This window comes from Glycine soja, chromosome 5 (genome assembly GCF_004193775.1).
Source record: "Glycine soja cultivar W05 chromosome 5, ASM419377v2, whole genome shotgun sequence".
NCBI classification, from domain to species: domain Eukaryota; kingdom Viridiplantae; phylum Streptophyta; class Magnoliopsida; order Fabales; family Fabaceae; genus Glycine; species Glycine soja.
Window position 1 is genome coordinate 32,824,317 of NC_041006.1, and position 14,501 is coordinate 32,838,817.

The window sequence follows — 14,501 nt, forward strand, 5'->3', positions numbered from 1 at the left end:
ATACTTGAAAAATTTGAAGCCACAATTGTATCTCTAGAGAACTCAAGGGATTTATCAAGCATAACTAAAGAAGGCTTATGAGGCAAGAAGTATACGTAGTGGGAGTTTTCCAAGTCAAAAACTACAAAGATAACAAATACAACAAAAACAACAATACATGTGTTTCTCCACCCTATCCCCTATTGTAAAAAAAAAAAAATCATCCACACAACAAATGTTGATGAAGGCCAAACGCAAAATGTCAAGTGTGGTTAGTTGGGACATGTAGGTTGCATTTGCAAGTCTAAACCAGAGGAAGCAAAGGTGACCCCGAAGGAACAAGAAGATGAACAAATCTTTGTTTCAACATACTTTGTTATAAGCAATAAATCCAGTGATTCATGGTTAATAGATAACGGTTGCACAAACAATATGACCAATGATCAGAAACTCTTCAAGGAGCTTGACAAACTATTGTTTCCAAAGTAAAAATTGGAAATAGTGATTTCATCTCTCAAGGGAAAAGGGACCATTACTATTGAAAGCTTGACAAGTTTGAAATATATCTCTGATGTGTTCCTAAGATTAATCAAAATGTGTTAAGTGTAGCTTAGTTGCTAGAGAAAGGCTATAATTTATCTTTTGAACATAAAACTTGTGCGATTAAAGATACAAACAACTTAGAAGTGTTCAAAGTTTATATAAAAGAAAAGAGTTTTTCCTTAGATCTGATGAAGGAGGAGCAAGAAGACAATGAAGATGACAATACTAACAAGAAACAGAGAAGAAGTAGTATGAGAAAAACCTTGAAGACCAAAGTCTCAAGAAAATAAGCTACTAAGAATGTGATGGTGGTTCCACCTAAGAAATATGATGACAAAAATTACAAGCAAATAAAAGAAGAAAAGCAAAAGTCAAATTTTAATTTTTTGAGAATTTAAGGAGTATACAGCTCTTAAGTCAAGAAGGGGATTTGTTGCAAATGTGCCCATAACAACTACAACCTCTTTCCTAGTTTTTAGGAGTTTAATTTTAAATTTACATTTCAAATATTAGGAGTTTGTGATTCTGTTTTGAAATCTAAAATTATGTCGCTATGCCTACAAATTATGTCGTCATTAAGAGTTTGTGTATCAGTTATGCTTTGTGCTCTTTATATAAAGTTGCTTCAATAAAATAATAGATACTTATTTGTATATTACTTGACTTCCCCATAAACCCCAAAAAAAAACAACAGTTTTCATTGATTTGTGAGGGAAACATTTTGAAAGGGGTGAACTAGAAGAGATTTAAACAAATTTATCTTTTTATTTTGGTGAATTAGAAGGAAAAAATGTCAAAATTATGTCCCACCTAAATAAAATTTATCTTATTGGAGAAAAACCAAACTAACATGTATGTGATCAAGTTGGTTTAGGTTAGATTTTTAAAAAATCACAAATTCAACCCAATTTAACTAATAAAGTTTTAATTAAGTTGGACCATAAATTTGATCATCATCGAAAACATCTCTAATAATACCATAAAGGAAAAGTAATCTAATTAATTATAATTCTTTGTACTTGATTTTATCACAAGTCTGACATCCAATATTGCAAAAGTTGAATAATGTTTCATATAATAAATTAAATAATGGGTAAAAAATAATAAATAATATTAAAAGGTTAATAAAGTAGGAATCAAATTTTTTAATTAATATAAAAGAATATAATTTGAAACAAGTGTACAGAAATTTCTCTCCATTTTCTTTTTCACTCATCTAAATAAGTGAAGAGAAATTATCCCTTTTTCATTTTTATTTCTATCCATTCAAACATGTCTTTTACTCTTTTTTTTATTTCTATCATTCCTATTTCTATTCTCTCTTTTTTTTCTTTTCTATTTCACTCTTAATCCAAACAAAGTATTAATGTTGACCAATTTTTACTTGCTCGATTTTAATTTCCATATTTTTCAAATTGTCATTTTAATACCAATATATTTCATATCATGCAATTTTAATCCCCTATTTTTTAAGTATCAACTATTTAGGCATTGATAAAAAATAAAAATAAAAAAGTTAATTCTCAAGCTTGAACTCCTAACCATACAAGTGTGAACAAAACATAAAACACATTCACCACGTAATGGATTTGATATAGGTATAACAATTTTATATACTACTATAAAGTATTTTAACCATAATGCATTTATAAAAGAGGGTTTTTGTAAATTTTAAAAATAGATGGAGTATCCTATACAATCCAAAACATGCAACAAGATATTTCATCAATTTCATATATATATATATATATATATATATATATATATATCCCACTAAATTGAATTGGATTCATAAATCTAAAAAAATAGTGAGAATTTTTTATTTCTCTCAATTCAAAAATCCAAGAATTGAATTCATGTCTTTTCATTGAATCCTCCTAGTTACAATGATTTATCCAAAAGATTTCACTTGGTTATTCACCATGTTACAACAAAAAAATGGATGAGAAGTTAAACTTAAGTGTAACATTTATTAAATATGAGAAGTTTAGAGTAAAATTTAAAAATTAAGAAAAAAGTCATGTTACAACAAAATGGATGACAAACAGGAGTAATTTATTTACTCCAAGAAAAATAACACCCGGCACCCCAAGTAGGCATTCTTTTGTTTCAACCATTTTACTTTTTAGAAGATCTGCATCCTTATACTTATTTTTCTTTGAATAATCTTATTTTATTTCCACTTCACCTTCTCACATTTGGTTGATGCTACATTTTTCTCTTTATGTCTATCACATTACTCATATTATCTCGTACTTTTCTCTTCTTATCACTCCTTGTTCTAAAAATTACTGAGAATGTGTAGCACTACTCTTTCTTTTCTTTCATAAAAAAATGCAACACCTAAATCAAAGTAAATAAGCTGCACCATTCACTAAAAATGTACAAGAGATACTAGGCCATTCTCGTGAATGCGGATCAAATAATTGTAGGCATCATCAAACAGGGTTGAATAAGATTTCTGACAAGATATGCACAAAATGAGAACAATGAAGCACCTCATCAACATAGGCTCATCTTTCAATTTTCCTTTAACCCGAAGGTGGTCAGTGCAAGAACGGAACCAGAATCACATATATATTTCCACAGCTATTGACATTATCTTGAAGGAGGGACGACAAGGGAGAAAAGGCACACCAAGTGTTAACTCATCAATTTTCTGAGTCTTTTCTCAGCTAGACTAGCATCCTTGTTCTGTGGCTCTAGAACAAGAGCATGCTTGAAATCTGCATAGCAAAAAAATTAGATGGCATAAGGAACAACGTTAAATACTTATATATATATATATATATATATATATATATATATATATATATATATATATAGTACAAAGTCCAAAAATAACGGCAAGACAATGAACCATGAATGAGTAAGTGATGCAAATATAGCAACCACTGTACACAACAATGAACCATGCATCAATGCTAGACATGTGCAGCGTCACAGAAATGAATGCAAGATATAATAGAAATAAAATAGGTAGAACCCAAATACATTTATAAAACAATCAAGACTTGCCTTCAAGTGCCTCTTCATAACATAGTAGTGATTCTCTAGCAGTTCCACGTCTCAGATATGCCTTCACATTCTGCATGGAAATAATTATGCACTATTCTTAACAAAACAGATTCACGTTGCAAATATTTGTATAGATTCATAATGTAAAGGAATCCTAGAAAAGACAAAATTATCAATCAAATAATTATCAAAATTATCAAATGTGGGAATCAAATAATTAAACATTATCAAATCAATCATTATCAAGGTACACAAACAATAATCAGCTCCTATAATGAGCTTCTTTGCAAAAGACAGATATCTGTAAGGTAAGATGGTGTGACCAGAACTTCAAACAAAAAAAATTATAGGATATAACACATATTTGTACAACATTAGGAAGATCCCATTCCTAGGATTGAAGATTATTGGAGTTTAAAAATTATAATAACTAGAAATAAGATAACAGAAAATAAATTTCCCATAGCCACTATTGCGTGCCCATTTTCTTACCTTCTTATCAAGCAATATTGCCTTACCGCAGTCTTCTGCAGCTTGCTGAAAGCTACATAATTTCACAGGGTAAATACAAATCAGACAATGGTGCAAATATCACAGTACCAGTTGACAAACATGAGAAACATCATACCATCCTAACTTTAAGTGAGCAGCTGCTCGGTTGCAGTAATAAGTTGTATTCGTTCCATTCAATTTGATAGCCTCGGAGTAGTAACTGAGTGCCTTACTCCACTGCCTTTCTTTGAATGCTGCATTTCCCTGAAAAGTATGGCTTTTAGTAGCTTATATCAAATTATCCATCCTAGATTTTATACCACAATCTGCTAATGAAGCACATGAATTCAAGCATGATTTTGTTATGTTTTTTGCTAGAGTCAGTGGGTATGCTTTTTGCTAGAATTTTGGCTGTAAAATTCGGCTGTGGAGCCAAAAGCTTTGGGCATTTTTCTGTGTTTAGGTGAATCTAAACTTCTGGAATGTTTTTCTTTTCAGTTAGATATCTATTAATAACACTTCATCTTACACCATGTTATTTGGTCTTTCTACCAGGCATATGACAACATATATACCATAAGTAACAACTTTGTTCCCAAATGCTCCTTAAAAGTACATTGATGCTTCTTATTAACCTAAAGTCCTAAACAAAGAGTTAGGTATCATTTTACATTACACCAAATGATACAAAATTAATTTTAATTAACTTTGAAGAAACATAAAAGAAAAAAGTTAAATAATTTAGTTGAGCCAGTTCAAGAGTCCATGATCAGAGTATGAGTATGCTCAAATTCAACTTTGCCAGCCAAACATTCAAGTTCAAATTCAATAGAATTGATCTTTGAATTAAGCCAAGCTAAGTTAGTGAGTTTTCACTAAGGCAAGCAAACCCATATTGTCAATGGTATTGTTTCCCAACCCTTCTTGCTTGCTACTTCAGATAATAAAATATAAGTTGATACTGCAGACACATATTTGCTAACTACTACAAATAGAAAAAAAAAACAATAATTTCAGTTCACATCTTATAAAAGACTCTAAAACATTTAAATCAGAAACTCACACCATAATTTGGCGACATCCAGTGTCACATCACAGAATTTACCAGATAACTAAACTGAAAAACTTTTAAGAAATGATGTCTTACTGAAGAAATGCTCAGAGAAATCTAACCTTCTCTTTTAAAAGTTCAGAAGTTTCCCTGTTGCCATTGATATTAGGTAATGGCAAAGAATAGGAACCAACACTAACTTGCTCTTGAAGAGTTGAATAAATATCCAAGATCGTGTCTAGAAGAAATTTATCAGCTCCATGAAATGAGATGAATGAGACAGAAAGAGAACAATCATCATGATATCCTAATGGAATTGTAACCTGCAAATAATTTAAAAGCCTATATATGTAAGTCAAAGTATCAGAACAATTAATAAATATTTAGAGAAGAAAAATATTTACCTCTGAACCTAAAAGATATCAAATTACCTGACAACATCCAGATACACTAGCAATGCTCGATAATGCAAATGTTCTGTCATGGAACTCAGAGGAAAAACCTTTCTTTGTATTAAGCTTTAGTTGACTGCCTGCTACAGTAGGAATAACAAGTATTCCATCATCCTGTGGGACAATTAAAACCAGGAGATAATAGGGTGGTATTGAAGCATACAGTGGACTTGCCAAAATAAATTATTTTAGCCACTTTCATTATAAGAATCAGTGTACATTGTTACACCAGACTAATTGCTTATCTATTTTCCAGTCTTCCAATAATCTAATCTAATTTCTAACAAAGTTCATTGACTTAAAATAACCTATATATGAAACAAGAGTAAGAACAGACTAATACCTTTAATAGACTTTGAAAAGCACCTCGCATCTCAGTCCTGACTTTATACAAAGCTTTTATATTATCATATGTAGTATTAATGGCTGCAATAACATGATCAGACACACCACAACCTAACTTATATTTGAGTGATTTAACCCATTCTTCATGATTGGTTTTAAATTCATACCTGAAAAGCAGATAAAAACATGTCTGTCAAATAAATATAAGGCCATTGACAAAAAAGCATGATGCAAAATATTCTATCAAAAGTAAATAAAAAAGAAGGCATGATTACACACATGTCATCATGTAGTGTAGAAAGAATTAAATGTCAATTGTGACGGACATTTCCTTTAGTAGGAAACCTTATAAATTGTTTAAAAAAATATTCTAGGCAAGGCATATCCATAATACGTTGTTAAATGTAGTAAGTACTAAGAAACAAATATCAAATGTCCAGTACTCAGATATGCTTATTGATACTCAAATTAGCGAAAGAATGGAAATTCAGGACTCTTGAAAACAACAGAGTAATTGAAATTTCTTTTAAGTTGCTAACAAAAGCACCATTGACAATGAATGAAGAATTATACACAATTTACATAACCTCTTTTTAATGGATAGCACAGAACAAGTTGGATAAGAATGAGCATTTTAGATATATTTTCAATTGTAATAAACTAAAAAAAAGGAAATTTTGAAATTATACAGTTACGGACCATGCAAAAAAGATAAATTCAAAACAAGTATATTGCTCATTATGTAGGGGAGTCTATTTTAAGCAAAGGACACACGTTATTACAATATAAATGTAACACCACCTTATGGCACCTGAACAATTGCTTTCTCATTATTGGATGACGAAATCTAAGGATATTTATGAACCTCAGCCATCCAATACAAATGCATGAAACTCTTGAGCATTTTATAGAATTGAAAATTAGCTTTTGCTTTGTAGTTACCATCAGTTGCAGATTTTTCACAGCTAGTAGCCACGGTTATTAAACACACATTTGGTTTATGCTTATCCAACATAAATTTCCATGTGTTTAGTTTATAACTTTTTTTGGAGTACTCCAGTTATTGATACCCAGATTGGTATTATTATGTTTTCTTTTTTTATTTTTAATCCATTTAGAGAACTGCCAATCCTTACTCATACGACTTCATTCTCTTTCATAATAAATTTTTAATAGAAAAGCATGCAGAGCAAGGTAATATATTATAATAAATGAAATGATAAAAGTTTTAAAAGAATACCCTTGTAATGAAAGCATAACTGAAGAAAGAGTTTTCAATATAGATGTTTCATTTTGTTGGTGGGTTGATTGCTGATGAAGCCTTAGACTGGGCACCCTAGAATCAATATACTGACAAAGATTCAAATGCTTTGGAGCCTGATCTGCAAAACCAAAATGACTAAAACACTTCATAATTTACCCAAATTTTCTCCTCTTTTGGTGATTCAGTCGAGAGATCAACTTTTTCTTATGGAAAACTAGTATCTACTAAATCTGAAAGGAGGACCAATCGGTCTTCAAAGATCCAGAAACTTACACCCGGACATATTCTCAATAGCTTTACCAATAACATATATTGTATTCTGTGTAGGAATTTTAGATAACTGAAAGAGATCGTCTGCAAATATGAAATGTCTGGACCTTTTGGTCTCCACTGAATTCAATTGAAGTAAAACATGTCCAACACGATGCAGGATAGATGGATCGCGAGCAAACCATCCTGAAAAGCAATTAAAAAATAAAGTAATCAAAATCTAAAGAAAATAGAATAGAATCTTTTAATAAAATATTAGAATATCATGAGATAGGACTCATGTCAATTCTTTAACCCAAGCATATAATTGATTTATGTTCTTTCCACAAAGCTAGCCACAAGTAAAAATGATGCAGAATCTCAAGAGTTGATACATATAACTTATGATCAATTAAAATCATAGCAACAGCACAAAATAATGAATCTTACCAATAGTGTCTAAGCTTTGTGCATTTGGAAGAACTCCAATGGTAGATACAGCCCCATGGGATGGACGAAAACCAAAAATACCACAGAATGATGCTGGAATTCTCACACATCCTGTAGTATCAGTACCTACCAAGACACAAAAATCTACCATGTTTACAAATATAGTTATGCAAAGTCAAGCAACCAGTTTTCAGGGCCGCGATATAATGGCATGTGCAAACTAAGTCTATCCTGGATCAGAAAAAAACAGATTATGCTTGGCAAGCCATGCAGCAATAACACAATGAAGAGATCACAAAAACAAACTAAGACTTGGAATTATGAAATTTATGCAGCTATTATGTTACGTAGATCACACATTGACACATATTTAACTTTATTTTAATAGCGTCAGCAAGCCACTACTCACCTTACTACTACAATAAGAATTATAATAGGTTTAACTGTTTAAGAAACAAAACTACAAGGAAACTCCTCAAAATATGTAGATGATTAACATTGTTTTTAAAAGAGAATTTAAAACATACAAAAAAGACATATTACTATAATAATTGAATAAACCAGGATTGATGAAGAAAGAGTGAATACATACTTTGAATCATCCCCCAGAGTTCTAGACATTAGAAATATTGTTAGACATAACTTTATCTTTTACTAACTTGACGCATAGTTCAATAGAAATATTGAGGGAATAAACTAATTTTATTTGATAGAACAAGTTAACAGAATAATTTAAAATTCAGAGAAATACACCCCAAAGACATTTTTCCAGGTCTTTTAGTTTAAGTATTTGAGGTCCATTGTATAGAACAACGTAGAAGTAGAGGAAGATGAATTATAGGATTCAAGCAGGATAGGTAAAATGGAGAAGTGCTCCGTATGTTATTCGTGAATAGAAAAAACATCTTAAAGGAAAATTTTACCACACAGCTGCAAGACTGGAGATGTTGTAAGGAATAAAATGTTGGAAGGTAAAGAGTCAAGAGAATAAATTCAACATAGCAAAGATGGGAATGTTGCTTTGGATGAGTGGACATACCACCAGACAAGATAAGATTAGGAATGAATGCATTAGGAAAAAATGTCAGGGTGGCACCTAACATTGAAAAGATGATAGAAGCTCACCTTGGGTGGGATTTGGAGTTTGGACACATGTGGAGAAGCTGTAGAAGCCCCATTGAGGAAAGTAAATCAGATTGCAGGTAGCCTAATCGCTAGAGATAGAGACAATTCAGGTAAAGCTATAGGCAAAACTATTAAGAAAAATTTAGAGGTCATAGTTTGTCTATTGACATGATTTATGATAGAACATTGTGGTGTTGTTTATACTTTATACATCTAATGGCTAAAGGCTTGGTTGTTTTTCTTATAATTTAAAAGAATGAGTAATGGTAAGGCGGTGGGGCCAGACAACATACCTATTGAAGTGTGGAAAACTCTTGGAGATAGAGGTCTTGAGTGGCTCACCGAACTCTTTAACGAAATTATGAGGTCAAAACGCATGCCGGAGGAATGGAGGAGAAGCACGTTAGTGCCAATCTATAAGAACAAGGGGGATATACAAAATTGTGCAAATTATAGGGGAATCAAGCTCATGAGTCATACCATGAAATTATGGGAAAGAGTGATCGAACGGAGATTAAGAAAGCAGACTCAAGTTACTGAGAATCAATTTGGTTTCATGCCGGGAAGGTCGACCATGGAAGCGATTTATTTATTACGGCGGGTGATGGAGCAATATCGCATGGCCCAACAAGACTTGCACTTGATTTTTATTGACTTGGAGAAAGCGTATGATAGAGTGCCTAGAGAGATTTTGTGGAAAGCTCTAGAGAAGAAAGGGGTTAGGGTTGCATATATTCGAGCTATCCAAGATATGTATGATAGGGTATCAACTAGTGTTAGGACACAGGGTGGAGAGTCAGACGATTTTCCCATCACAATTGGTTTACATCAAGGGTCAACCCTTAGCCCCTACCTTTTTACCTTAATTCTGGATGTCCTCACGGAACAAATCCAAGAGATAGCGCCGAGATGCATGTTTTTTGCATATGACATAGTCCTCCTTGGAGAGTCGAGGGAGGAGTTGAATGAGAGGTTGGAAATTTGGAGACGAGCTCTAGAAACACATGGCTTTCACCTAAGCAGAAGCAAATCGGAGTATATGGAATGTAAGTTCAACAAAAGAAGGAGGGTTTCTAACTCAGAGGTGAAAATAGGAGACCATATTATCCCTCAAGTCACACGGTTTAAATATCTTGGGTCTGTAATACAGGATGATGGGGAAATTGAAGGGGATGTGAATCATCGCATTCAAGCAGGATGGATGAAATGGAGAAAAACATCGGGGGTGTTATGTGATGCTAAGGTACCGATCAAGCTAAAGGGAAAGTTTTATCGGACTGCGGTAAGACCGGCGATTTTGTACGGAACAGAATGTTGGGCGGTCAAGAGCCAACATGAGAATAAAGTAGGTGTAGCGGAGATGAGGATGTTGCGGTGGATGTGTGGTAAGACTCGACAGGATAAAATTAGAAACGAAGCTATTAGAGAGAGGGTTGGAGTAGCACCTATTGTAGAGAAGATGGTGGAAAATAGACTTAGGTGGTTTGGGCATGTAGAGAGAAGACCGGTAGACTCTGTAGTGAGGAGAGTAGACCAAATGGAGAGAAGACAAACAATTCGAGGCAGAGGAAGACCCAAAAAGACTATAAGAGAGGTTATCAAAAAGGATCTCGAACTTAATGATTTGGATAGAAGTATGGTACTTGATAGAACATTATGGCGGAAGTTGATCCATGTAGTCGACCCCACCTAGTGGGATAAGGCGTTGTTGTTGTTGTTGTTGTTAATAGAATACAACAACAACAACAAAGTCTTATCCCACCAAGAGAGCTTGGCTACATGGATCACATGACATCATTAGGCATGGTTAAAAACCAAAGTTTCAGGGATATTATTTAGCCTGAGATCTCACTTGACAATTTCCTCCAACGGTCATAAAATAATTGCATCAGAATCCACAAGCAAGATAAAGGGAAGATTGCTAGATTGAAAATGATGGATCCACAAATGACCAAAATATTAAAAAGGTAATAATAGCATTTCAAGCAAGTAGGGGTAACCACATAAACTTACCAACGGCAAAGTCAACAAGCCCCGCAGCAACTGCCACTGCTGAACCACAAGAAGACCCTCCCAGTTTACATGATGGCATCTGAGGATGAGTTGGAGTTCCATAATACTTGTTCTCACCAGAAATCCTGAAATAACAATGCCTTAAGTATATCAAATTGTTTCAGTTGACTACACAAAGTTAAAGAACTTCAAAAGGACTCATCACCCAAAAGAGAATTCATCCACAACAGTCTTGCCAACACAAGTAGCCCCACTCATGAGCAGAGCAGTCACCACAACTGCAGTCTTCTCCGCTGCCTTGTGTGTACTCTTCCAGGTAGAATTTCCAAACCCTGTCACGTAGTCTTTCACATCAAATCTGCAAACCCCAACAACACAACCCAAAAAATCATTTAAATCAGAAACCTCAACAATATCATGAGAAATGCAAGCATCACACTCTCTGACACATTCTTTCAAACACGTTCCCTAGTATTGGTTGAAATTTATCGGAAATCACAAAATTTTGTAGGTCTCACTTCTTATTTAATGAGTCAAACTCATAATTCTGCAATTTTCAATAAATTTTAGAGAGTATGTTTACCAAATATCATAAACCAAACCTCAGCAAATTTTCTCTTTAGCCCCAGGAAATAAAAGGTAAATAGTTCTGCTCAAAAGAATACGAAAACAGAACCAGAGCTTAATAATAATGATGATGGTGATCCTTTATTTTGCAAATCAAATGTCATAATATTCAAAGACATAACATAATATCAGCAAATTTTCTCCCACCCCCATGAAAGAAAAGCACAAACAATTAATAAAAAGGTCAACTTTAATACTCAAACTGAAGCAAAGCTTAAAATTTTTGGAGGGATGTTGAAACGAACGTGTCGTTTATGGCAAAGGTTAGAGCAGAGAGCGATTGCTTGGCAGCAGGAGGAGGAGGCTGAGGGAAGGGAAGTAGCTCAAAACGCTCAACAAAAGCACCAAAGTCTTGTTTGTGTGTCTTTCCCCGCCGTGTTCTCCGCCGTGTCTCCACCAGAACCACGATTCCGGCAACTCCTATTCCAATGACCAACCAGAGTTTGGGGTTGGAGGCGTGTTCCTTGATTAGCTTCAGTGATTGGGACATGGTTAAGCAGAGAAACAGAGTGCTAAAAGGGGTTTAGAACAGTGTGGGTTTTGGGAGGGTTTTACTGTTAGAATAGGTGGTGGTGGGTGCATAGCTGAGAAAAGAAGAACAGAATACAGAACTCTCAAGAAGAAGTGGGATCCCCAGATTGTTCTAATGTACAATTTATCTGGGCCCTTTTTAGTTATATTTATTTTTCTTTGGGGATGTTTCCAATCCAATGGATCATAATAAGCGGAATCTATCTCATGAGAATTTTAAACATGAAGAGAATCCAACATGTTTTTCCATTAAAAAAAATCAGTGAACCCAACAAAATCTTATATTATTATATGAATTTATGGATTTAATTATATTTGTTTGAATCATCATTTATAAATATATATAAAAATATAATTTTAGTATTCATATTTTCGTTAAATTTTATTTTTAGTTCTCCAAACTTTTATATCATACAATTTAGTCTTTGAATTTTATAAAAAAAAAAAGTTAAAATATATTTTCTTTTCTTACAAAATTAAAATGTGTCATTTTTTGTCATGACAATGATGACTTTTACATTGATAATGTATATAATTAGCGTAAATGTAATATTTTTTGCATTGTTTATGCATATAATCGATGTAAAATATGATATTTTTTACATCAATTGTGCATATAACCAACATAAAAAAGCAATGCATGTAGATTCGGATGTCTGGACCTTGTTTCAGGCTAAAAAATGACAATTTCAATTTTTTTGAGAATAAAAAGCATACTAAAAATTTTACAATAACGAATTGCAAACATTTTCATATTTAGGAGGGAAAAACGTATTTTATCTTATAAAAAATGTGTTTTTAGTCCTTTTTTCCAAAGTGAAGTTAACAAATGAAGAAAGTAAAGAGTAAGTTCATGGATTAAAAACATATTTTTTTTATAAAGTTTAGGAACTAAATTACATTATATGAAAATTAAGAAACTAAAAACAAGATTCAACCAAAATATAAGAAATAAGAATATACTTTACTCGTACAAATATAGTATAAATATCATTCATTTTTTTATTTTCTTATTACCCAAACTTTAAAAAGTATATTTAAGATATTGTATAATTCACTAATAGTATAAAAAATATTGAACATGAAAACTAAACTCATTTCAAAAAAGTAGACTCGCATAAGATTTTGTTGGAGGAAAATGAAAAGAGGGAGATCTTATCAAATTTTGTTGTCTAATTCAATTTTTAAGAAGGGAAAGGAGAAAATTGGAGGAGAACAAAATCCCTCCTCATTCAATTTTTGCTACACTCCAATAATGAATAGGTTTGAAGGCCAAGACGAATTTAAAGCATGTCAATGTTATTAGAATGAGAGAAGAGAGAGGAAAATTAAGATTGAGAGAATGATATTATTCAATCCAACTAACAACATATTACAAAGGTAATTATATAGTTGGATAACAACTAACTACCATAACTATCAACTAACTAGAGTTAGTTGCTATAGCTATCGGCACAAACAGACTAAACAACTAACAATAACTAACTAACTATCACAAAATTGTCAACACTAACAGATTAAACAACTAACTATAACTAACGAACTACTAACTAGAGAAGTTAGAATAATGGCCAAACAAAAAAAATACACATCGAATAATGAATACTCTTATACTCCCCCGCAAGCTCAAGAGGGGTTGGAAGAAAGTCTTAGCCAAGAGATCTTTAATGTACTTAGACTGATTGAGAATGAGTGATCTATCTTTTTGTTTTTGAACTTCAATTCCAAACAAATAATCTAAGTCACCCAGGTCTTGGAGAGAAAACACAAAATTCAATTAAGATATAAGGGAGTGAATTAACTTGATGTTGTTACCAGTAACAATAATGTCATCTACATAGAGCAAGATGAGGATAACAAACCCTTTTTCAGAATATACAAAGAGTGATGGACCACATTTGCATGAAGAAAATTTAAGGCTAAGAAGAGTAGCCTTGAGTTTATCAAACCAGGCTTTGGGTGCCTACTTTAGGCCATAGATTGCTTTGTGTAATCTGCACACATGATGTTTGTTTGAGGAAACAAAGTCAAGAGGTTGAGACATATACACTTATTCTTCAAGGATACCATTGAGAAAGGCATTGTTGACATCTAATTGTTGAAGAGGCCATTTGTGAGAAATGGCAAGAGAGAGAATGAGTCTAATAGTTACAGGTTTGATTATAGGAGAAACGGTCTCTTTGTAATCAAATCCTAACTGCTGATGAAACCATTTTGCAACCAGCCTAGCTTTGTACTTATTGATAGAGCCATATGGATTTTCTTTCACCCTAAAAACCCACTTGCAACCAATAGCAGTTCTAGATGATGGAAGATCAACTAAAGTCCATGTTCCATTTTTAATAAGAGCGTCATATTCTGC

The 14,501-nt window shown here is 32.8% G+C and overlaps 1 protein-coding gene across 1 annotated transcript; it reads right to left on the reverse strand.

The window, feature by feature from the left end:
* Positions 1 to 2,822: 2,822 nt before the first annotated feature.
* Positions 2,823 to 12,271, reverse strand: LOC114412556 (outer envelope protein 64, mitochondrial-like). Its single transcript, XM_028376487.1, has 13 exons — positions 11,854 to 12,271; positions 11,187 to 11,339; positions 10,982 to 11,106; positions 7,844 to 7,969; positions 7,418 to 7,600; positions 7,121 to 7,262; positions 5,879 to 6,047; positions 5,515 to 5,649; positions 5,206 to 5,406; positions 4,169 to 4,296; positions 4,033 to 4,084; positions 3,541 to 3,610; positions 2,823 to 3,248 (listed from the first exon to the last, which is right to left on the reverse strand). Exons 1-13 carry the CDS (start codon positions 12,096 to 12,098, stop codon positions 3,166 to 3,168), a joined length of 1,812 nt encoding a protein of 603 aa, XP_028232288.1. The 5' UTR covers positions 12,099 to 12,271; the 3' UTR covers positions 2,823 to 3,165.
* Positions 12,272 to 14,501: the final 2,230 nt, after the last annotated feature.